The following is a 26,255-nucleotide window of genomic DNA, read 5'->3' as shown; positions in this document are numbered from 1 at the left end:
CCAAATCATGCCCAATTAATTGGATTTGCCACAGGTGGACTGCAATCAAGTTGTAGAAACATCTCAAGGATGATCAATGGAAACAGGTTGAGCTCAATTTCGAGTCTCATAGCAAAGGGTCTGAATACTTATGTAAATAAGGTATTTCTGTTTTTCTAAAAACCTGTTTTCGCTTTGTCATTATGGGTTATTGGGTGTAGATTGATGAAATAATAATATTTAATACATTTTAGAATAAGGCTGTAATGTAACAAAATGTGAAAAAGCCAAGGGGTCTGAATACTTTCCGAATGCACTGTATATGTGGCATTACAATTCTATCTCTGAGATCTATGGACAGTTCCTTGGACTGTTGTAGTGACAGCTCAAAGATGATCAAAGGAAATTGGATGCACCTGAGCTCAATTTGGAATGACATAGCAAAGGGGTGTGAAAACTTATGTAAATGAGTATTTATATATTTCATTGTCAATAAATTTACAAACATTTACATAAAAATGTATTCCCTTTGTCATTATGGAGTATAGTGTGTAGATGGGTGAGAAAAAAATATATTTAATCCAATTAGAATTCAGGCTGTAACACAACAAAATATGGAATAAGTGAAGGGGTATGAATACTGTCTGAAGGCACTGTATAGAGTGCCTCACACCCAGCTTCTAAGCCTAGCTCAACACAGAACAGCAGAGCTAGCTCTCTGAGGTGCAAAGGACCACAGCAGGGGCTCTGGTTGTACTACATAATACAACAAATTACTGTGGGTAGAAACATACACAAATATGTCAACAAATGAAATATAAAAAATAAAAATAAAAAATAAATTATTCAGGTGTCTGCATGTTGCCTTCACCTATGTACTATATGAGCGCTGGTTCATTTACATAAGAGATGTAGACTGTGTTATTATCCAATTAATAATGGGAATAAAGGTACTTAACCACTTTGCCTTCACATACTGATGAGATATTGAGTGATTAAATTAATTAATCAAGTCTGATGATCTACTCTAATGGCTGATATACTAAATAAAAATAGCATATTATACACGGTATGCGTTATGATAATTTCATGCTAGGCCCAGTTTTACGAATGTCATATTTCACTGCTATCGTTTTCTGTGAGTTTTGGCTTACAGTAAGTCAACACAAAACAAACATCATGGTACTGTGATAAATTGCCTACAAATGACTAAATCGAGGCAAGTCAATTATGCGCTCCATTGTGTGTTTTCAGTGACAGCGGTGCTGTATATCAGCTGTTTATCCGTCTCTTTCTGGGGTAAACCAGCAGAGTCAAACCCTGAGGTCACAAAGCATAATGGGAGAAGGGTTGAAGCCGTCTCCGGGACACAGGGTACTAACCCTAACCCTAACCCTAACCCTGTTGTAAGATACGGCATCTAATAAACACACACACACACGGACGCGGACTCACACAGAGACTCACACAAGGCCTCACATACACACATGCTAGCACACACCCACACACACTAGTGTAGCACATGGGGATGTATGAAATGTACCCCTCAGCCTAAAGTGTCCCCACTTGCGGCAGTGAATAGCTAGCTTTTCATGTGGCGTGACTGGTAACACGCTTCGGGAGGGTGGTCACGTGTGCTAGCAAAGCAGAGGTCCTGGGTTCGAGCCTCGGTTTGAGCCGAATCAGGAGGAAGCGGTACTCGCTAAGCAAGCAGCGTGACATCCGTTGTACTAACACACACAGACTAACACACACACGCTAGCGCACACACACACGCTAGCACACCTACGCTAGCACACATACACACACATACAGTAGGATATGGCGTCTAGTAAAGACGACAGGGAAAAGTTATTATGTGGCGTGTGAAACATGTCACACTCATCTATCTGGAGTGTCAGTGTACGAGTGTGAGGTTTTACCACAATGATTTATTCCCACGATGCTTTGCTAAGACTATGTGGGAAAACAGGGATTGAGGTTGAAGTGTCAAGATTCACATGCAATGTCTTTCCTGACACCTTGCTCGAGACGTGCTTCTTCACAATTCTCCACCCTAGCTTCCCGCCAGTCAGAATCAAAATGGCAGCATCTATAATGAAGATTTCAGAGATGCAAGCAACAGCCCGCAGCGCTCATTTGCCACTTTAAGAGGATATATCAATTGAAACAGCATCCTAAAAAAAATTACACGATTCAAAAGCCCCTTCCTGATGCCTCCTCTTCTCCTCTCTTCTTTTTGTCCTTCGCGGTTTCCCTCCGCTCGTCATCGCCATTGATAATGATCGCCTACGTTCACCCAGGGCCGTCCTAAATGGGGGAGACGTGGATGGCAAAGAGTGCGACAATGAGCACCTAGCCAGCCCTGCATTAATTGGAAAGAGGCTGTGAATAATGTACGCAGGCTAAAGCTATATTTTCATCCAGCATAAAACATTAACGCCTTGGGGTTGGCGTTTCGGTTTCAAGGAGTCCAGGCCATAGAAGCCTTAATTGGACCAATTTAAACACCTCTGTGCAAGACTTCAGCTCTTTCTCTCTATTCTAGCCCTGGTGACTGGGTTGTGTAAGTGGTGGCCGTGAGATGAAACATTGCCTGGTTGCCTGTCTGTTCCTCCTTCGCACAGCAGAGGAATCACAGCTATCGATTGTGGTTTAAAGTCGCAGGGCTCTCAAGTGGGGAATAGCCCAATATGGTGACCTTTACAACCCACACGCCTCGCTCAGCTCTGTAGAGAATTAACTGGGGTTTGGATGCTACCAGGGTCCCTGAGCCAACAGACACAGAAGTAGACATGAACACACACACACGCACACGTACACCTACACATGGACGTAGACATGTACACAGTGACACACAGGCGCGCATGCGCCCACACACACACACAGCATGGTGCCCTGATTCCAGATAGACCTTATTTTTATCTATTTACATCAGCTATTGCTTTGGCCTGCTTCGCTCTATGCTCTAATTTTCCTCTTTGCACTGCGTTTCTCACCTCAGCTGGAAGCAGGCTTAGTGAAGGATGGCTCTAAACGGGTGCTAATAGACACCCAAAGTGCATGTAATTTCTCCCTAGGAAAACCAAGAAGGAAACGTGAGTGATGCTTTGATACTCTGGAAATTCTACCATATGTGACACAGAGACAGTGTCTAGGAGCAACAAACTGAGAAAGGTTGTAATGCCGAATGTAATTTTAATTTTTTTATAATAATGAAGTATTTTCCTATTTTACTTCCATTGTCCTCCAAAGAGTGGCTGAATGTTTCTCCCATAAATATTGTCCTGAGACAGTGTTTAACAGTATGAAACAAACCTTCGTTTTACAGGACCTGAGCTGGCATCCATAGAAACCATATTTTCAATGTACTACCTTCGTAAACAGCCCATTTTCAATTTCACACAAGCCATTGATTTGGAAGAAAACATTGAGGCCGGGCGATATGCCTCAGAAATAGGAACGCAAAAAGAAAATGACTTTTAGAGAGAAAAGGTAATGAACTACATTATAAAGAGACAGGGTGTACTCAGCCAACCCACATAGCCTCTCTGATGGATGGATTGCAGGTGGCTCTTACCATTAGAGGAAGAGGCTGAAGGGTTGGTTAGGGATGTGCTTGGATCCTTCCTCCCTGGCTGGGTGGCTGTGTACAGGGTCACAGGGCCAAGTGGGACTAAGGGGACCACCTCTTTCTCCTGCTCAGACAGACCCTCCTCTGAGCTGGTGAGCCCACCGGTGGATGTCTTGAGTGAGGGGCCTCCGCTCCGATGCTCCATGATGGCATTGTCCTTACTTCCTTTGCTGCCGAGCTTGGGCCTCCCTTCGGTGGGGTTGACCTTAGCCGACCCTGGGGGTGCCTGGTCCTCCTCTGCTTCTGTCCCCTCGGGCAGTGAGGCAGGTGTGGCTGGGGGAGGGGCCTCCGTGTCGGTCTCCATAGAGCCCGTCCAATACTTGAAGGGCTTCATCAGGTTGTTGACGAAGCTGTGGAGAACGCTATTGGTAGTCTGGGCCTGGAGCGTTGGAGAGGTCTGGGAGGACAGAGGGGAGTCCGATGTCCCGAAACGCCCCTCCTCGTCCCCCTCATCCTCCACCTCCTCCTGGGCAGAACCTCCGTGGGTCTCCAGACTCTCCAGAGCAGACAGACCCAGGGTACTGGTCTTAGTCTTAGGGCTGGAGGAGGCGTCCTGAGGGGCTCCAGTCTTGGATCGGTCCTGGGTCTCCTGGTTCTCCTCTCCCCAGCGCTGGGGACTCTCCCCTGGCTGGAGGAGGATTACCACGTGCTCCTCTGAAATCTCAGATGACACATTGCCTCCAGCGATGGAGCTGATTCCCTCCTTGTCCAGGTCCACGATGCCAGTCCAGGTGGAGAGTTGGGGGAAGGGGTCAGAGCGCTGGGGCTCAGTGTCTGAGGAGTTGTTCTCTGGCTCTCTGTATTGGAGGAACCCCACTGACTGGGCTGCCTGGACTCCTGCTTCACGTTCTGTAATTATATCAAAAATATATTAGCATTCTTATTTGCTTTCCTGGCAATAAGGCATGGGTTTTAAATAATAATATTTGCAATAAGCTGTGACTCATCCACATTCTTATATGTTGATGACCTCTATTTTTGATTTTGCTTTCAATAATAAAGTATAAATAATACATGTAGACATGTTCCTCCTCTCTCCTTGGGTTACTTTATTTTAGGGCAAAATCTAAGATAAAACTTAATTACGTCTGTATCAATTTAGTCCCTGTCAATCATCCTCCATGTCACGCCGAGGAGGAAATGCAGCCTAATGCAGATCACACGCTGCACAAACACAATCAAATCCAAGCACACAGCACACAGGAGTGTACAGTCATTCCAAAGTGAACTTGAAACTAAGACAAATCACCAGCGGTCCAGTAACATTATAAACACTATAGAATGACACTGCAAGGACATTGAGGCTATAGCCAGTGTACAGATCACTGCTGGGTCTCTCTAAGTCTGTATTGAGAGCTTGCAGATGCTGATACCAGACACTGGCTGGTTGCTACAGTAGAAGATTTCAGATCCCAGAAGGGACCAAAATGTCACTGAATCCCCTCTGTATTAATTCATGCATGAGACAAACAACACGCACTAATTAATGGGAATTAAACAGGACGGTTGCCATGGTGATGGTGACCCTGCCGTTACCTCGGTAGCAGTAGGCGTCGAAGCGGGTGGTGGTTACTGGGAAACCGGTGCGGTTGGGGTTGTGGTAGACAGTGCGCACCCCTGGATCATCCCCACCACAGTTGCGCCGGGGAAGGTTTATGGGGTAGCGCACGCTGCCATCGGCCAGCCAGCCTGGGTCACACTGGTCCAGGCCGGCCTGCCAGGCTAGGTAAAGCTGCCCTGCCGTGGCCAGCTGGGCACTTAGAGAGTGGCAGTGGGTAGAGGCTGTGGCCAGGCTCAGCTTCTCTGGTACAGACGAGTGGAACACCTCACCTGGGAGAGGAGGATGGAGATGGAGAGATGGAGGTATAATGAGGTAGTGTGGGGGGAAAGAGAGATAGGTGTGGGAGGTGGAGTGGTACGGGAGCAATGGGGGAGGATGGGAGTACCATATGAAGAAGAAGGGGAGATATAATTACAATAAAGTATGAGATGAATAGAGAGATGTTGAATGTAATATGAGAAGTGATGACAGACAAGATTGAACAGGTCAATAAAGCAATTTCACAGAAGAACCATAGAATACTCAGAACCACTGGACATCCATCCTGTGAAGCTAGATAGCCCAGTCATATGCAAGGTATCAAGAATGACACTTCTCATAAAATTACCTCATATACTTCCTGCTACAGTATCACAGTAGCATTATTAACTGAAACGTCTGGCTCTGCACAGTAACAAATTACCCAGGTTCCCAAGTGCTATTTTAAAGGCACCTGCTGTGAATAGGACTCGATCCTCCTGTAGAAGTTTCCTCTGATCCTGGCCACGGCAGTATAACTCACCACCCAGCTACAGCTCAAAAGTCAGGCGGTTCCAGCATCGTTGCTCCTGGGGCTTTGCAGGGTCATGCATGACTAAAACCTAATTGACGCCTCCCTCCTACCTTGCAGTTGCTTGGCAAAGCAGTAGACATCAAACAGCTCTTCAGGGGCCTGATTGCCGTAGTTGCGCACTCCAGGTGAGTCCTGCCTGTCGCCATAGCAACCCGGCCTGGGCGACTGGATAGGGTACCTGAGGAGAGCGAGAGAGGGAGGGAGAGGAGGGGAGCCAAAGAAAATCAGGAATTTCTCCAGAAATCTCTCGGCTGGGGGGGCGAATAGGCAATCTATATCCGGACTCCGACTGTGCAATTACTCTGAAGTACATTGATTCAAACAGCATTGAGGGTACAGCCTAAATGCTGATTAAGAGATTATGTATAGAGGCATGCAGGGGCTTATGGAGGACAACAGGAAGGAAGAAAGGCTTATTACACACTCAGTAGCTACAATCCTGCATGCGCTCGGTTTGCAACCGTTTTCGTCAGACAATGTTATAGCTAAATCCCCCATCTCAGCCTTCCATCCTGGTCGCTGATGTCTCTATTTTTACATTATTAATTGCACGTTTGCCTCCTCATTGATGTGTAGCCAAGTAGCTCTGGAGATGGACCAATTATATGTGTGCCAGGTGGGGAGGAGAGGATAGGAGAGGATAGGATGCAGTTCTCTGTCGAGGAGAAATATGCAAGCTGCTTCTCCAGTGCAATTATTGGGCAGACGTTTGAGATAGAGATGTGTCAAAATATCCACATCTTAACTGTACTACACACACTGACTATCTGTCATCAACATACATAACGGGAGGCGGCAAGCTGAAACACAAACATCAACATTAAAGGTAGTCGAGGGATAGTTGTGGCTGAAATGGCGGAGCGTGATGACAGAGCTAGCCTCTGAGATGTAAACAAGCAATTACATCCTTTGATACGAGAGATTCAGGAGTTTATGAGGGGACCATTGGTGTCAAAATACTTTGCATACCTTACTTTCTGTTGGTAATTTCATTCCCTGGTTCCTTATCTGGGCCACAGAGGCAACAGAGACATTTTGTGAAAGCTATCTAATTGCCTATCAAAGCCCTGTCATTTTTAGTTAGTCTGAAGTAAACGTATACTTTGCCACTCTTCATAAAGATGTATTACCTCTGATACTTACTCGTCAGAGATATTGCTTTACATTGTTGCAGTGTATCGTAAGTAAGTATCATAAGTAAACAATTTGTACAACCCTATAAGCACCGACCTTTCAGGGGACAGGTGCTCAAAATGAAAAAAGTGAATTATGAAAAAACATTCATAATTCATATCTTGAAATTCATAACATGACAAATGCCGCTGTAGTGGAAAAAATGTATATACTGTATGTGAGCATAGGCCTATTTATTTCTGCAACAACAAACTCACTCATCATCACCTATTGTAAGCAAGCTAGTTGCAGTGCCTCCTAAAGACATGATTGACATCGGGAAAAGAGGGTGGGGTATCAGCTGATCATTGGTGTTGATTGATGTAACTCTGCTAGTTAGCTAGCTCGATTTATTTGATTGATTGTGATTTACCTCTCTATGTCTCTCTGCCTCTCTCAGCCAACCAGACCGAATATTGATGATGATGTAGGCTAAATCAAGTGTTATCAAATGTTAATCAAATGTTATGCTGTTGTGGCATTATTTTTGATATTTAAACTAGGTAGCTAGCTACACACACTCGACCGGTGACCGCATCTCTCAAGCCATGCACGTTTGGATACCGGACGCGCGCAATCTCCGTTCCGAACAATGACAAAACATTTAAATACATTTTTGGGGGATGGATTATACCACCACCCCAAAGGGCACTTTGGAGACTGGAAGGGCAAAAGGGCATGTGCTCTGGACAAGTAGAGCCCTATCTGCGCACGTGCCTACCTATAAGGATAGTGGCTATGCTGTGGTGTGTTTTGCTGAGTCGAGCTTCATGCCCAGTCGTTTTGCCCTTACCTCACGCTCTGGTCAGAGAGCCAGCCGGCATCACAGTTGTCATACCCGTCGGCGAAGGTGGCCTGGAGCTGAGCGGGCGTGGCGATGACAGCCGAGTTCTCCAGACACACCCGCTGGGCGTCGGGGAAGGACAGGGCGTAGCGGTCGTGGGGGGCACGGTAGTGGAACACCACACCTGAGGAGAGGATGCAGAGGTGAAAACACGTAGGGCGACACCAGGGTAATATGGAGACATGGACGCACGCTTGTACGCAGGCACATTCACACACGCACGCACAATCTCACACTGGCACACACAGGTGCGCGCGCACAGACACACGGCTCAAACCCTACATCATCATGTACTTCAAATGTTGTATCTGTATCTGCACAGAACGTTGGAAAACATTTATAAAACTACCTCCGAGCTCAAAGTTAATTTGCATCAGACAGGCTTATCTTTAGGGGAGAGATCTTGTCCTTGGATACAGTGGATGACAAACAGCAACAATGTTTGCTTTACTGCTTTAGCTTACAGTCCACAGCAATACTATAGCTTGTTTTCATAGCCAGAAAAGAAAACAGTGAAATAAAGAGAGATAGTCAAAGAGAGATAGATAGTGAAGGAGAAGCGAGATAGAGGAAACAAAGGAAAGAGACGAGTCCCATGCGCTCATTCCATGACCTGTGAATGGCCAGGATTCCTCTCCATTGTGCCGAGAAATGAGAAGGGAATTGCTTTTGAAGTGTCCATCTCATATTTCCCCACCAAGCTAGCATCACTAACCTCCCCCGCATGTGGGGCCACACATCAAATCCCAGTGGAGCCCACTACATGAAAGCCTGTAGACAGGGAGGCTGAGGGAGGCCGGGATACAGCTCCAAACATGGGCTCCTTTATCTTATGATGCTTTGTGCAGTATAATGACAGAAACTCCTCTGGGCGCGGGGCCAATTTGAGCAATCACGCTGCAGGCTAGTCTCGGAAAATGAGCCCGTATCCCTGTGGTATGACAGACACACCCACACTTATACACATGAAAGCACACACACACACACTGTCACGACTTCCTCCGAAGCTGCCACCTCTCCTTGTTCGGGCAGGCTTCGGCGTTCGTCGTCACCGGCCTTCTAGCCACTGCCGCTCCTTTTCTCATCATTCCATTTGTTTTGTCTTGTTTATTACACACACCTTGTTCATATCCCCTCATCAGTACCTGTATAAGTGTTCCCTCTGCCCCCTTGTCTTTGTGTGTGATTGTTTATTGTGGAGGAGAGAGAAGCTTGGTGGAACTCCGTGTATTTTGTATCGCCGGGAATATTCCCTGTATGCCTTGTATTTCCAGTGCACCTGTTTTGCGCACTGGAGTGTTTTGACGCATTTCTGCGTAACTCTGTGGTTCAGAATAAATCCTGCGCCTGACTCATTCAAATCACCTCATCACAGAATCACACACCCAAACATGGAGTCAGCAGGAGAGGAGCACCTGCCTTGAGTCGTGGCACGGGTCTGGGCGCATTCGAATATGCTAACCAGCTTGGGAGAAGCGATGGATCGGGTTCTCCAGGTCGTCCAACGCCTGAAGAGGAGAGGACCGGATCTTTCGGGACCTGCTGAGCGACCGGATCCAGCCACCCTCACCCCAGCACCCAGAGGGATCCATATATCCCGACCACAGGGATTCCTCCTACAACTGGAGTTGTACTATTCGAACATCAGGCCGGCTCCATCGGAGCGGGAGAAGGGGTCCGCCCTCATCTCCTGCCTCTCGGGAAAAGCCCTGGAGTTGGCCAATGTGGTCTGGAGTGAAGGAGGAGCCGCGTTGGACAACTACGGGGAGTTCGCTCGCCTCTTTCGGGCCATCTTCGATCACCTGCACGAAGGTAGAGAGGCTGGTCCACCTGAGGCAGGGGACGAGGACCGCGCAGGACTTCGCCCTGGAGTTTCGGACTCCGCCTTGGAGTTTCGGACTCTAGCGGCTGGGTCCGGGGGGAACGAGCGGGCCCTCATCGACCACTTCCGGATCGACCACCCCCCCAACCCGGATAAGGAGTTGATGAAGCTGGGTGGAGCGGTGATCTGGGAGAGTGGAGGACGACAGCGCCAGTGTCACTCTCGTGGCACGACAGGACATTCTCCTGCACGCTGTTGTCAGCGTTCTTTTGGGTCTGGACATGGCAGGCAGGGCACTCTCGCGTCACCCCAGGTGTCGAACACCCATACTCGTTCAGAGCCCTCTGCTGCGCACTGTACCCTTCACTTCCACTTTCCTGATTACACAGTAGTTCCCCAGTGCTGGTTGATTCAGGTGCAGCTGGGAACTTTATGGACAGGTCATTTGCACATAGTCTAGGCATTACATTGGTTCCCCTATCCATTCCACTCCCCATCAGAGCACTTGACAGTCGACCATTAGGGTCCGGGTTCGTTAGGGAAGTTACAGCACCAGTCACTATGGTTACGCACGAGACACAAAGAGAGCAAGTCACCTTTTTTATTATTCAGTCTCCTGATTTCCCTGTTGTGTTAGGTCTTCCCTGGTTAGCACTACACAACCCCACATTTTCATGGCCGCAGAGGGTTCTCACGGGGTGGTCGCGAGAGTGTCAGGATAGGTGTCTAGGTGTTTCTGTTGGTGCAACCACGGTTGAAAGCCCAGACACTACCTCCACCGTGTGCATTTCCCCCGAATACCTCGATTTGGCGCACACGTTTTCCAAAACGCAGGTGACCAAATTACCACTTCATCGGGCAGGGGATTGCGCGATAAACCTCCGGGTAGACGCTGTGCCTCCCAGGATTCATGTGTATCCCCTGTCACAGGCTGAAACGGAGGCGATGGAGACATACGTCTCCGAGTCCCTGCGCCAGGGGTTCATACGTCCCTCCACTTCGCCCGCCTCCTCAAGTTTTTTTTTGTGAAGAAGAAAGACGGAGGTCTGTGCCCTTGCATTGATTACCAAGCACTGAACAAGGGGACAATACGTTATAGTTATCCTCTACCCCTCATTCCATCTGTGATTGAGTCAATGCATGGGGTGCACTTCTTCACAAAATATGATCTCCGGAGTGCGTACAACCTGGTGCGTGTCCGAGAGTAGGACGAGTGGAAGACAGCATTCAGCACAACCACGGGGCATTACGAATACCTGGTGATGCCGTACGGTTTGATGAATGCTCCATCAGTCTTCCAGTCCATTGTGAACAAGGTGTTTCGGGACATGCTTGGTCGCGGTGTAGTGGTCTACATCAATGACATTCTGGTGTATTCCGCTATGCGCGCCGAGCATGTGTCCCTGGTTCGCAAAGTGCTGGCCCGACTGTTGGAACATGATCTTTATGCCAAAGCAGAAAAGTGTCTGTTTTTCCAACAGTCCGTCTCCTTCCTTGGATACCGCATTACCACCTCAGGTGTGGAGATGGAGGGAGATCGCATTTCAGCCGGGGTAATTGGCCGACTCCAACCATGGTTAAGGAGGTACAGCGCTTTATTGGCTTTGCCAACTACTATCGAAGGTTTATCCGGGCCTTTGGCAAGGTCGCAGCTCCCATCACATCTCTGTTGAAGGGTGGGCCATCCCGGATCCGCTGATCTGCTGAGGCTGATAGGGCCTTCAGTAACCCGAGGGTTCTGTTCACCTCAGCCCTGGTACTGGCCCATCCCGATCCATCACTACCGTTCGTAGTGGAGGTGGATGCGTCCGAGGTAGGGATAGGCGCTGTCCTATCTCAACGCTCGGGCACGCCACCCAAGCTCCGCCCCTGTGCCTTCTTCTCCAAGAAGCTCAGCCCGGCGGAGCAGAACTTCGGCGAAACACCCTTTCCTCATCTGGACGGACCACCGTAACCTGGAGTACATCCGGGCAGCGAGGAGGCTGGGCAGCCAGGCCTGGTGGGCCCTATTCTTCACCCGGTTTGATTTTACACTATCATACATCCCGGGTACGAAGAACGTGAAGGCAGATGCACTGTCATGGCTGTACGATACAGAGGAGAGGCCCATAGACAACACCCCCATACTCCCGGCCTCCTGTATTGTGGTGCCGGTAGTATGGGCGATGGACGCGGACATAGAGCGGGCGTTACGCACAGAGCCATCTCCACCTCAGTTTCCAGCTGGGCTGCAGTACGTGCCGTCTCCTGTCCGTGACCAGCTGATCTATTGGGCACACACGTCACCCTCCTCTGGTCACCCAGGTATCGGTCATTCAGTGCGCTGATGACCAAAAAGTACTGGTGGCCTACCTTGGCTAAGGACGTGAGGGTGTATGTCTCCTCCTGCTCGGTGTGCGCCAAGAGTAAGGCACCTAGGCACCTCCCAGCGGGTTAGTTACAGCCCTTACCAGTTCCACAACGGCCATGGTCCCACCTGTGTATTGACTTTCTCACTGATCTTCCCCTCTCTCAGGGTAACACCACCATCCTGGTCGTTGTGGACCGTTTTTCAAAAGCCTGCCACCTCCTTCCTCTGCCCGGTCTCCCCATGGCCCTGCAGACTGCGGAGGCCCTGTTTACTCCCGTCTTCCGGCACTATGGGGTGCCAGAGGACATAGTGTCTGACCGGGGTCCCCAGTTTACATCCAGGGTCTGGAAGGCGTTCATGGAACTTTTGGGGGTCTCGGTCAGCCTGACCTCTGGGTTTCACCCCGAGAGTAATGGGCAGGTGGAACGGGTGAATCAGGATGTGGGTAGGTTCCTGCGGTCCTACTGCCAGGACCGGCCGGGGGAGTGGTCAGTGTTCTTGCCATGGGCAGAATATGCCCAGAACTCTCTCCACCACTCCTCCACTAACCTATCGCCCTTTCAATGTGTTTTATGTTATCAGAAGGCCAATGCTGACCGCCACTGCAGTGAGGCTCCGGTTTTGGTACCGGGTGATCGGGTCTGGCTCTCGACCCGGAATCTGCCCCTACGCCTGCCATGCCAGAAGCTGAGCCCACGGTTTGTGGGGCCGTTCAAAGTCCTGAGGAGGATAAACGAGGTTACATATAGGTTATTACTCCCTCCAGATTACCGTATTAACCCCTCGTTCCATGTGGTCCGCTCCAGGAGTCTGAGGTGCGGGAGGTTCCTCCGCCCCCTCTGGACATCGAGGGGGCCCCAGCTTACTCTGTCCGTTCCATCCTGGATTCGAGGCGTCGGGTGGGGGGCCTTCAGTACCTCGTGGAGTGGGAGGGGTACAGTCCGGAGGAGCGGTGCTGGGTTCCGGTAAGGGATATCCTCGATCCCTCCCTATTGCGTGATTTCCACCGTGGCCGGTGTCGGCGCGCTGCTGGAGCTGCACGTCGGGGGGTGGTACTGTCATGACTCTCCTTGTTCGGGCAGGCTTCGGCATTCGTCGTCACCGGCCTTCTAGCCACTGCCGCTCCTCATCTCATCATTCCATTTGTTTTGTCTTGTTTATTACACACACCTGGTTCATATCCCCTCATCAGTACCTGTATAAGTGTTCCCTCTGCCCCCTTGTCTTTGTGTGTGATTGTTTATTGTGGAGGAGAGAGAAGCTCAGTGGAGCGCCGTGTATTTTGTATCGCCGGTAATATTCCCCGTATGCCTTGTATTTTCCAGTGTGGCTGTTTTGCGCACTGGAGTGTTTTGACGCATTTCTGCGTGACTCTGTGGTTCAAAATAAATCCTGTTATTCTGTGATTTACCCTCCTGCGCCTGACTCCTTCAAATCACCTCATCACACACACACACACACACACACACACACCCCGCTACAGCCCTCCATCCTGTTTCCATATACTGCTGTACTGTACACTCCAGCTCAACTTTGTAGCAGGAGCCGTCTCTTTCATTCAGGCTTTTCATTTCTCTTCTCCCAGGGTCTCTGTTTAGGGCTCCTTCCCGCCGAGGCTAGGAGCCAGGCCAAGCACAGAGATGCTAGCTGCTACCGTTCTGGCGCTTGGGAGACAAATGGGTTTCTGAGGAGCACCATGGGGGGGGGGGTGCCCCGTCCCATTTAACAGGAGGGTCACATTTCCCACAACTACTACACTCTATTTCTACCAAGCCATAACACATACGAATCAAATCAAATGTTATTGGTCGTGTACACATATTTTGCAGATATTATCACAGGTGCAGCGAAATGTTTCTTGCTCCAACAGTGCAGTAATACCTAACAATACAAAACAATACACATAAACAAATAAATTAATATCAGAATGAGCAATGTCAGAGTCCGGAATATAAATATATACACTGAGTATACAAAACATTAAGAACACAGACTGACAAGGTGAATCCGGGTGAAAACTATGATCCCTTATTGATGTCATTTCAATCAGTGTAGATGAAGGGGAGGAGACAGGTTAAAGAAGGATTTTTTAAGCCGAGACAATTGAGACAGTGTGTATGTGTGCCATTCAGAGGGTGAATGGGCAAGACAAATAATATAAGTGCCTTTGAATGGGGTATGGTAGTAGATGCCAGGTGCATCGGTTTGTGTTGAACTGCAACACTGCTGGGTTTTTCACGCACAACAGTTTCCCGTGTGTATCAAAAGTCTTCCAGTCAACTTGACACAACTGTGGGAAGCATTGGAGTCAACATAGGCCAGCATCCCTGTGGAATGCTTTCAACACCTTGTAGAGTCCATGGCCCAACGAATTGAGGCTGTTCTGAGGGCATTAGAGGGTGCAACTTAATATTAGGAAGGTGTTCTTAATGTTTTGTACACTCAGTGTATGTATGTGATGGGGTGTATAGACATTATGGAAAGTATATGAATAGAAAAGGTGTGTACAGCATTAGTTATATAGGATGAGCCTTGACTAGCATACAGTATATACATATGAAGTGGGTAAAACAGTATGTAAACATTATTAAAGTGACCAGTGTTCAATGACTCTAAGTACATAGGGCAGCAGTCTCTAAGGTGCAGGGTAGAGTACCGGGTGGTAGCCGGCTAGTAACAGTGACTAAGTTCAGGGCAGGGTACTGGGCGGAGGCCGGCTAGTATTGACTATTTAACAGTCTGATGGCCTGGAGATAGAAGCTGTTTTTCAGTCTCTTGGTCCCAGCTTTGACGCACCCGCACTGTCTCCGCCTTCTAGATGGTAGCGGAGTGAACAGGCCGTGGCTTGGGTGGCTCGGGTGGCTGAGGTCCTTGATGATCTTCTTGGCCTGGAGGGCAGGCAGTATGCCCTCGGTGATGCGTTGGGCTGACCACACCACCCTCTGGAGAACCCTGCGGTTGCGGACAGTGCAATTGCCGTACAAGGCGTTGATACAGCCCGACAGGATGCTCTCAATGGTGCATCTGTAGAAGTTTGTGAGGATCTTAGGGGCTAAGCCAAATTTCTTCAGCCTCCTGAGGTTGAAGAGGCGCTGTTGCACCTTCTTCACTACACTGTCTGTGTGGATGGACCATTCAGGTTGTCAGTGATGTGCACGCCAAGGAACTTGAAGATTTTCACCCTCTCCACTGCGGCTCCGTCGATGTGGATGGGGAATGCTCTCTCTGCTGTCTCCTGAAGTCCAGGATCAGCTCCTTCATTTTGTTGACATTGAGTGAGAGGTTATTTTCCTGGCACCACGCAGCCAGGGCCCTCACCTCCTCCCTGTAGGCGGTCTCATCGTTGTTGGTAATCAGGCCTACCACAGTTGTGTCATCTGCAAACTTGATGATTGAGTTGGAGACTTGCATGGCCACACAGTCATGGGTGAACAGGGAGTACAGGAGGGGGCTGAGAATGCACCCCTGTGGGGCCCACGTGTTGAGGATCAGCGTAGCGGAGGTATTGTTGCCTACCTTCACCACCTGGGGGCGGCTCGTCAGGAAGTCCAGGACCCAGTTGCACAGGGAGGGGTTCAGACACAGGGCCCCGAGCTCAGTGATGAGCTTGGAAGGTACTATGGTGTTGAAGGCTGAGCTGTAGTCGATGAATAGCATTCTTACATAGGTATTCCTCTTGTCCAGATGGATAGGGCAGTGTGCAGTGCGATGGCGATTGAGTCATCCGTGGGTCTGTTGTGGCGGTATGGAAATTGTAGTGGGTCTAGGGTGTTGGGTAAGGTGGAGGTGATATGTTCCTTAACTAGCCTCTCACAGCACTTCATGATGACAGAAGTGAGTGATAGTGATTTAGTTCAGTTACCTTCGCTTTCTTGGGTACAGGAACAATTGTGGACATCTTGAAGCAAATGGGGACAACAGACTGGGATAGGGAGAGATTTAATATGTCCGTAAACACTCCAGCCAGCTGGTCTGCACATGCTCTGAGCACACCACTCTGCTCCAGTCTCTGGAGAGAACAGGAGAGCACAGATACTGAGATAGCTGTATATAGCTGTAGATAATAGAGTGATGCCCTTGTTGTAACACAGTAACACAGTATACAACACTAATACAGTCCTGCCTGTGCGGAAAATCGAATAGACCTACATAGCAGAGATCATCACCTGTGTGTAGATACAGTATGTCTATTTGTGGATCACCACTTAAGCCGGCCTGACATACTGTATCTCATGACTGTGGCTGACAGCGAGGATCAATGTCTGGGCTCTAATTGGGGAGACAGACAATTGACCATGCAATATGGGCCGAATGGACAGAGAGAAAACCTAATCAGGGCCTAGAACACACACAAACAAGCCTATCCTGGCCAGAATTAATATGACTGTTGAGCATGAAAAACCCTGCAGCATTGCAGTTCATGACACAAACCGGTGTGCCTGGCACCTACTACCCGTTCACTTAAATATTTTTTCTTGCCCATTCACCCTCTGTACTCTGTATGGCACACATACACACGTCTCAGTTGTCTCAACGCTTAAAAAACATTATTTAACCTGTCTCCTTCCCGTCATCTACACTGATTGAAGTGGATTTAACAAGTGACATCAATAAGGGATCATAGCTTTCACTGGATTCACCTGGTCAGTCTATGTCATGGAAAGAGCAGGTGTTCTTAATGTTTTGTATACTCAGTGTATATTTAACACTTGGAGGAGTTAGTATTGGGTGTTCTGCAATGTAGCGTTACTTGCAATTAACGCTAAGTCCGGGAAAATGTTCGGTGCGCTCCTAGATGGACCAACCAGTAACGGGTTTCTCTTTCTGAAGGAGGAAGGGGGTTTTATGGCGTGCTAATTGATTGGCTGGGAGGGGGGACATGGTCTCCTGAGCACCGAGCCAGGGGTCTCTACAGGAGCAATAAAGTGCTCTAACAGAGAGAATAGAGAGAAAGGAAGGAGAGAGAGGAGCTGTGGATGGAGAAAAAACACAGTCCTTGATGTCATAATCATTGAGTGAGAGAGCCACTGTCACACACACACACACACAGGCACGTACACATTCACACACACACGGGAACACACACGCTGCATGCACACACAGACACACACACAGAGACACACACACACACACAGTGGCTATATCGTGTAATAATAGCGCAGCGCTATATCTGTGCTATTCTCACTGGGAGCCCATGGAGCTAGTGTACAGTATGTGGGTGAGTGAATGAGGCTACTGGGCATAATGTGGAGCTGAAGCTCAGCAGACTGCTGGCAACATTGTGTAGATCTAGGTGAGTAAAGAGCAGCACTATAAAGCCAATGCAGAGAGCAGAGTGCCACTTCCCTTTAGTCATTACTCTAATAGGCGTTTATTAAAAACAGCAAGTGACCTGGAAAAATCTGTTTCTCAGCTGAAAGATTTTCATTTGGTAATTACTATGATACTATTAGCTGATATGGCATATAATATCCACAGGACCTCACAGTGAAGAAGTGGGTGGGTTCAACATAAACTACAGCCCAGAGACCTCAATGTAACACTAGATATCAACACACTTTATTTTCTCATTAGGTCTATTTGCTTTCGTGGCATGAAATGGACCTAAGCGGTGGGGTCAACGATCTGTTACTCGGTCCAGTTGGCAGACATTGTCACGTTCCCCAGACCAGACATTCCCACACAGTAAACAAACCCACTGGCTTAAATAATGATTCCATTAGCAATGCCAGGTAGAGCTACAGTCAGGGTCGTGTTCATTAGGGACAAAACACTTTAAAGCGTTTTGCAATGGACAATGAAAATGGGCATTTCTTATTGGACGAGTCCAGGTTGTCTCTCCCTGTTTTGTTACGTTTACTTCCTGTTTGGTGCCTATTGAACGCGACTCAGGTGTAATGAGTATAGCAGGGGTCAGCTTTACCTGTGACCTCCAGGGGCACGGTGTCCTGTTCATCATTGATGCCCACCACCACCTCACAGCGGTACATGCCCGAGTCACTGGAGCGCAGACTGCTGAGTGCAAGGCTGGCGTTGTAACGGTTGTCCTGGTAACCGGGCAGGGTGACACGCCCCTGGAATGCCTTCTTAACCTAAACCACAAAAAGACAGAACAGTTATGAACACACAATTAAAGCAAAATGAAGCATACAGTATGAAAGACAACAAAGATGGCAATGAAAAAGAAAAAGGACATTCCACTAAATGTTTGCTGGTCCAATTATCACAGTTGGCAGCAGAAAAGCGGAAATGTATTTAATCTTATTTTCATAGAAAGAAGAAAGGATTGTGCAGCACATACTGTATAGTTACAGATTCTGCTTTTAAATAAGTTGAAGCTAAGTACTGGCTAGATGGCCCACACACTCTTCATATACGTACAACCGACATTTTGTATTCTTCCCACTTCGTCAATCTTTACCTTGACCACGTTGTACTTGGCGACCAGGATGGACTGTTCCTTCTGCCGACCGTCGTCGCCCCTCTGGCCCCACACCTTGGTCCACTTGATGCGGGGGGGCTCGTGGGTAGGGGTGGGGCGCAGGGTGAAGACACAGGGCAGCAGGACGGTGTTGGCCAGCTGCTCCCTCACCCTCTGGTGTGTCACCTTCCTCATGTTCACCACCGGGTCTGACCACACCAGGCCTGGAGAGAGGAGAGGATGAGGAGGAAGAGGAAGAGGAGGATGTGGAGGAGGAGAGATACACAGGCAGGTCTACAGTGTCAGACAATTGTTTCTGAACCGTGAATATGAAACACTGGAAATGGAGGCTAGGTCTACTACGGTATAATACAGACGCTTTTTTTTTATCAACGTGTTATCAAGACATGTGTGTTGGTACTGGGCTGGAAGGGGATCACTGATATACAATACTATCGCATGCTATTTTCTTTGGCATGGAGAAAGGTGGGGATCGATTCCTGTGTATCTATTGGGGGATGTGATGGATTCATCTTCTTGCTCTTGTTTAATTAGCCCTGCAATTGTAAAGTATAAAACAAGAGAATGGTCTCTATCCTATATGACTGATTATTGGTCATTGATTCTTCAGATAAAGACATGTTCAAACATAGTGCTACAGTACAGATGGGAAGATGAAATGTCTTTTCAAAAGCCATAAATCAAACTCTGTATGAAGTCAACAGTTTGATCTGTTCTAACCTCATAGCCCATCTCCATGATTGATTATTGGACCGTTTTAATCATAACAAATGAGGGTTGTCATAAAAAAAAAAATGCCACACACGCTACAACAAGGGTCTCCAACCTTTTCTAGCATGAGCTACTATTTTTTTATATACCGTAGCTTTCAAACAAGCACATTCCTCTCTTCTCCTCTACCCTGCAACTCTTCCCCTGGTCCTTCGTGTACAAGATATGTGTTTTCTGTCAATATAAATAAAAGAATGGTTAATAAACAACTCTAAGGGGGCCCTATAAAATCATATTTAGTATTTTCCTGAATTCTGTTTCTCTTTCCTGTTTTTTATTACTCCCCAACGGGCTCGGGAGAGGCAAAGGTTGAGTCATGCGTCCTCCGAAACATGACCCGCCAAACCATACTTCTTAACACCCGCTCGACTTAACCCGGAAGCCAGCTGCACCAAGTTAATTGCGCATCTAGCAAGAGAGGAATGGGTCGGCCTAGCGATGTTTCTGCTGTTAGGTCTACTGCTTCAGAACATGTCATGGCAGAGTTTGGAAAACAATCACCACCCAATTGATACAAATAATCATGATATACAGTGGGTATAGAAAGTCACCACCCCCTTCCAAAATGTTCACCTTTTGTTGCCTTACAGCCTGAAATGAAAACACATAAAATCAGACTTTTTCCGTCTTTATTTACACACAGTAACCCACAATATCCAAGTTTATTTTTTTTTTTTATAAAAAAAAAATCTGAAAATTAATCACAATTAAAACAGTAAAATACCCTATTTGGTTAAGTGAACACCCCCCTGAGTTAATACTTGGTGGAACCACCTTTTGCTTGAATTACAGCCATGAGTCTCTTTGAATACGTCTCTACTAACTTTGCACTCCTAGACTGCGCAATATTTGCCCATTCTTCCTTGCAGAATTGTTCAAGCTCAGTCAAATTGCATGGTGACCGCTCATGGACTGCACTCCAAGTCATTCCACAGATTCTCGGGGCTCCGACTAGGCCACTCAAGGACATTCACCTTCTTGTCCTTGAGCCACTGTACGGTTGCTTTGGCGATGTGCTTTGGGTCATTGTCATGTTGAAACGTGAACCATCTTCCCATTTTCAACTTCCTGGCAGAGGGCTGCAGGTTCTCCTCAAGAACCTGTCAGTATTTTGCACTGTCCATTTTCCCTTCTATCCTGACAAGTGCTCCAGTCCCTGCTGAAGAGAAACACCCCCACAACAGGATGCTGCCACCGCATTGCTTTACTGTAGGCATGGTGTTCTTTGGGTGGAAAGATGTATTGGGTTTTCGCCAGACATATCGTTTTGCATTCAGGCCAAAAAGTTCAATTTTGGTCTCATCTGACCACAGCACCTTTTGCCACTTGGCACACGGAATCTACAATGTGCTTTTTGGCAAAGCTCAAACAAGACTTGATGTGGCTTTTTTTGAGGAGTGTTTTTTTTCTTGCCACCCTCCCATAGAGGCCAGATTTGTGGAGTGCTTGTGATATTGTGGTCACATACACACATTGACCAGTCTTTGCCACAAAGGCCTGAAGCTCCTTCAAAGTCGCCATTGGCTTCTTGGTGGCCTCTCTGATCAGTCTCCTCCTTGCCCGGTCATCCAGTTTGGAGGGACGGCCTGATCTTTGCAGGGTCTGGGTGGTGCCATACATTTACATTTACATTTTAGTCATTTAGCAGCAGGGGGGTAGAAGGATTACTTTATCCTATCCCAGGTATTCCTTAAAGAGGTGGGGTTTCAAATGTCTCCGGAAGGTGGTGAGTGACTCCGCTGTCCTGGCGTCGTGAGGGAGCTTGTTCCACCATTGGGGTGCCAGAGCAGCGAACAGTTTTGACTGGGCTGAGCGGGAACTATGCTTCCGCAGAGGAAGGGGAGCCAGCAGGCCAGAGGTGGATGAACGCAATGCCCTCGTTTGGGTGTAGGGACTGATCATACGCCTTCCACTTCTTAATAATGGTCTTAACTGTGCTCCGAGGGATAGACAAAGCCTTTGAAATATTTTTATATCCATCCCCTGACTTGTGCCTTTCCACAACTTTATATCGTAGATCTTTTGAAAGTACCTTTCCGCCCATAGTGGATTCTTTGCTTTGAATTGCGCTACTAAGCAGTGGAGTCCTCTATGAACAACTGATTTTATTCTGAACTAATCAAAGTCACTACAATTGATCACAGATGGAAGCCAATTAGCTTGATTTGTGATCTGGAAGGTGGTTGGTTATACCTCAGCAAGTTTGCAATTGCAATTCTAAGGGGGGGTGTTCACTTATCCAAATAGGGTATTTTACTGTTTTACTTTTAATTAATTTTCAGAGTTTTTTAGATTTTCAAAAAAATAGATATTGTGGGTTACTGTGTGTAAATAAAGCCGGATTTTATGTCTTTCATTTCAGGCTGTAAGGCGACAAAAGGTGAACATTTTGAAAGTAGGTGGTGACTTTCTATACCTACTGTAGTTCTGTCAGGTAAGCCAACTTTGCATTTAATTGAGAAGGTTTTGGAGGAAAGTCTTGGCATCGCTAACTGGCTACATTTAGAGTGATAAACAAACAAAGAAGACAGAGGGGCAATATTGCTGGAAAATAATTGGCAGATATTGTGTTACGTTTGGCTTTTAAGCCAACAGTGGTTAACCAAGGGTGGGATAATGTGTGGCTTTGATTGGATAGAACCCAGGAGCTTTATGTTTATGACAGTTTGCGATGGAACACATGATAAAATGCATGTACTTTCAGAATTGATTGGCGAGCTGCTCATAGGTGGGCTCTGCGTTACTTGTAGCTCGCGATCTACCCGTTGGAGACCCCTGCTCTACAGTCACGTAGGATAGAGATATAGACTGTATCTCTATCCGTTCATACAGTTCACCTTATTATAAATGAGGCTTACATTGTAAGCTACTGGCTTTTTTTCTCTCCTGCACTCCTCCTCCCTCCACCCTTCCCCTGCTCCTCCTGAGACCATTCCCAGCCCATAGTCATTAGGTCATGTGGTAGTGTGTTGGGATGTGGAAGTATCGACAACATCAGCCACCAGTGCCTGGGAAGGCCAGCAGGGAATACAGGCACACACACACTCTCCCCCAGACTTAAAAGCCCTCCTTAGTATAAAAACGTTCAATCAGCAACTCACTCACTGTGGGACCTCTCTTATAAGAACATTAATTAATAACAGCATTGAGATCTATCAGATAGGCTGTATCGTTTGAGTGGAACCAGGAGAGAAATGCTAAAACTCTCTTATTTCTTTCTCGATTGCCCAGGCAGCAGTGGGGAAACATAGACTGCTAGTGTCACGTTGTTATGAATGTAGAGGGGGAAGGAAGGAAAGAAAGAGAGCGAGAGAACTGGAGGCAGTGGTTGATGGTAGGAAGTAGGGGGAAATGAGGGTATTGATTTATTTTCATTACTATCCGTTTCCTCTACACCTGCAGTGTGTCGACTCGCTCCCCGCTCCTATTTCATCTGATTAGATTTCATGTAAAGTGTGGCGGAGCAGGGTTGTGGCATCGCCGCTGGTGGAATGTGTCTCTCCTGGCTGTCTCCACAGTAATTAAGTAGCTGATTGGAAGAGCGATGCTTCCCGAGATCGTCACAGACACGCCGTTGTGCTTTTCTCTCTCCCTTCCCTTCTCTTTCCTTTCTCATTCCCTTCTTCATACGACCACCAGGCCACAGAAGCTTTTTATTTTTGCCTCTGTTCATTTATTTGGTTTTCTTCCGACAATCTATTTTTCTTCCGTTTCCCTTTTTGAAACCTGGCTCGATGTTTTCGCTCGGCTTCAGCTAGCAATTTCATTACATTCAGTCTGTGACGGCAATTCAATTTGCCCTCTGTTGCCTCATTTTCGATTCCCATTGAATTATGCCCAATGCCGGATGGATAAGAGTGGTGTGTGTATGTGTGTGCCCTCCCCTCACAGCCCAACCGTTACCCTTGGCCTGGCATTCAGCCCCAACCCCTGCTTGAGAACATCTCATCTCTAATTCACTATTCATGGTACCCTAAATACACACATGCTACTCACACACATACACACGCGCGCTTTTGTGGGAATATATCATTTTTCTGGCTGATGGTTTATTGTGTCTTTGAGCACGCCAGAGCACACAAATAGCAGACGAGACATGTGAATAGCTGTCAGTGCTCGTTGCTACATGCTTTATATGCTTTACCCGTGGCTTCCTAAGAGGCTGACTGCCACTTGGCGAAGAGCTTAACATTAGCTCCTCTCCATCTGTCTGTGTGTGACATGCTCAACACTCCAAGACGCCCACGGTGCTGTGTTTGACTCCCTCACCTAGCTGATCTATTCTAAACTGTGTCGCTGGCGCTGCATCCGACGGCATGAAAGGTGATTCATGTTTAAAAAGGCCTTTTTCTTTCAGCACACTCAAGTGATGCTCCGCCTGCCTAAAGAGCTGTGACCTGTGAGGAAAACATGGCCATCTCTTTTCAAAGAGGGGCGTTTAATGGGGCTAGGAAATATCAACACGAGCTCAAGATGGAAACAGAACTTTGTGAACTACAGGTTTTATACTGACCATCTTTGTGTGGCTGTGTGCTGCAGAAGGGGCTTTAAACCATATCTATTATGAGACAGATTTGATTACCAGTATGTTACGAAGTCAACAAGGTTACAAGGAATTTCCAGAGATTTCTGTGGCATTGAAGACAATTGACCATATCAGGAGTGTCATATGGGTCATTCTCGGTTCCTGAGACAGAATGTTCCGGTAGGTACAGTTTCTCCGTGTTACATATGAGACCGTCCACATTCTGAGTACAGAATGTAATGTGCTTCAGTCTGTCAGGGAAAATGGTGGCACTTCTGAACTTTGTTCATTTGGTAGCAGCAGCCCAATTTCCTCTTTCCACAGAGGGGAGTAACGCAGTAAAAAGATGAAGAGGTTTGGGGTTGGCACTCTGCTCAGAACATGATGGTGAGGATGGCAAAGGGAGGAAGGGGGGAAGGAAAGAAAGGAGGAAGATAGAAGCAACAGTGTGATTTATAGAAGGGAAATGGAGTAATGTAATTGAAAAACACACACATGCATGTGCACACACACACTAATTTTCTCTATATACAGTGGGGGGAAAAAGTATTTAGTCAGCCACCAATTGTGCAAGTTCTCCCACTTAAAAAGATGAGAGAGGCCTGTAATTTTCATCATAGGTACACGTCAACTATGACAGACAAATTGAGGAAAAAAATCCAGAAAATCACATTGTAGGATTTTTATGAATTTATTTGCAAATTATGGTGGAAAATAAGTATTTGGTCACCTACAAACAAGCAAGATTTCTGGCTCTCACAGACCTGTAACTTCTTCTTTAACAGGCTCCTCTGTCCTCCACTCGTTACCTGTATTAATGGCACCTGTTTGAACTTGTTATCAGTATAAAAGACACCTGTCCACAACCTCAAACAGTCACACTCCAAACTCCACTATGGCCAAGACCAAAGAGCTGTCAAAGGACACCAGAAACAAAATTGTAGACCTGCACCAGGCTGGGAAGACTGAATCTGCAATAGGTAAGCAGCTTGGTTTGAAGAAATCAACTGTGGGAGCAATTATTAGGAAATGGAAGACATACAAGACCACTGATAATCTCCCTCGATCTGAGGCTCCACGCAAGATCTCACCCCGTGGGGTCAAAATGATCACAAGAACGGTGAGCAAAAATCCCAGAACCACACAGGGGGACCTAGTGAATGACCTGCAGAGAGCTGGGACCAAAGTAACAAAGCCTACCATCAGTAACACACTACGCCGCCAGGGACTCAAATCCGCAGTGCCAGACGTGTCCCCCTGCTTAAGCCAGTACATGTCCAGGCCCGTCTGAAGATTGCTAGAGTGCATTGGGATGATCCAGAAGAGGATTGGGAGAATGTCATATGGTCAGATGAAACCAAAATATAACTTTTTGGTAAAAACTCAACTCGTCGTGTTTGGAGGACAAAGAATGCTGAGTTGCATCCAAAGAACACCATACCTACTGTGAAGCATGGGGGTGGAAATATCATGCTTTGGGGCTGTTTTTCTGCAAAGGGACCAGGACGACTGATCCGTGTAAAGGAAAGAATGAATGGGGCTATGTATCGTGAGATTTTGAGTGAAAACCTCCTTCCATCAGCAAGGGCATTGAAGATGAAACGTGGCTGGGTCTTTCAGCATGACAATGATCCCAAACACACCGCCCGGGCAACAAAGGAGTGGCTTCGTAAGAAGCATTTCAAGGTCCTGGAGTGGCCTAGCCAGTCTCCAGATCTCAACCCCATAGAAGATCTTTGGAGGGAGTTGAAAGTCCGTGTTGCCCAGCGACAGCCCCAAAACATCACTATTCTAGAGGAGATCTGCATGGAGGAATGGGCCAAAATACCAGCAACAGTGTGTGAAAACCTTGTGAAGACTTACAGAAAATGTTTGACCTGTGTCATTGCCAACAAAGGGTATATAACAAAGTATTGAGAAACTTTTGTTATTGACCAAATACTTATTTTCCACCATAATTTGCAAATAAATTCATAAAAAATCAAAAACTCATTTTGTCTGTCATAGTTGACGTGTACCTATGATGAAAATTACAGGCCTCTCTCATATTTTTAAGTGGGAGAACTTGCACAATTGGCGGCTGACTAAATACTTTTTCCCCCACTGTATAAAGTGTCTCTACTCTGGCAGCATAAGAGGCAGAGATGGGAAAATGTTGGTTCTCTCAGGCTCAGTGGAGTGAGTCAGCAGGCCTGAGGGGACACACATACACGCTCTTCTCCTCCCTTTCCTCTACCTCCCACAGGGAAGTGGCACTCATCAGTGTGTTTACTGCACACACACACACATACACACACACTGTCCCCAAGGACTATCGCGTTG

General features: G+C 47.3%; 1 protein-coding gene across 1 annotated transcript in view; it reads right to left on the bottom strand.

The window, feature by feature from the left end:
- Nucleotides 1-26,255, bottom strand: part of LOC121533575 (neurocan core protein) — a 200,369-nt gene that overhangs the window by 118,800 nt on the left and 55,314 nt on the right. Inside the window, exons 3-8 of the mRNA XM_041839642.2 lie at nucleotides 18,617-18,840; nucleotides 18,119-18,287; nucleotides 7,973-8,147; nucleotides 6,057-6,184; nucleotides 5,150-5,443; nucleotides 3,560-4,462 (exon numbers count right to left, since the gene is read on the bottom strand). Of these exons, the coding sequence (XP_041695576.2) occupies nucleotides 3,560-4,462; nucleotides 5,150-5,443; nucleotides 6,057-6,184; nucleotides 7,973-8,147; nucleotides 18,119-18,287; nucleotides 18,617-18,840 (1,893 nt within the window). The remainder of the gene's footprint in view (nucleotides 1-3,559; nucleotides 4,463-5,149; nucleotides 5,444-6,056; nucleotides 6,185-7,972; nucleotides 8,148-18,118; nucleotides 18,288-18,616; nucleotides 18,841-26,255) is intronic.

This window comes from Coregonus clupeaformis, chromosome 20 (genome assembly GCF_020615455.1).
Source record: "Coregonus clupeaformis isolate EN_2021a chromosome 20, ASM2061545v1, whole genome shotgun sequence".
Classification (NCBI taxonomy): Eukaryota; Metazoa; Chordata; class Actinopteri; order Salmoniformes; family Salmonidae; genus Coregonus; species Coregonus clupeaformis.
This window is presented reverse-complemented; position numbering and strand designations above follow the sequence as displayed.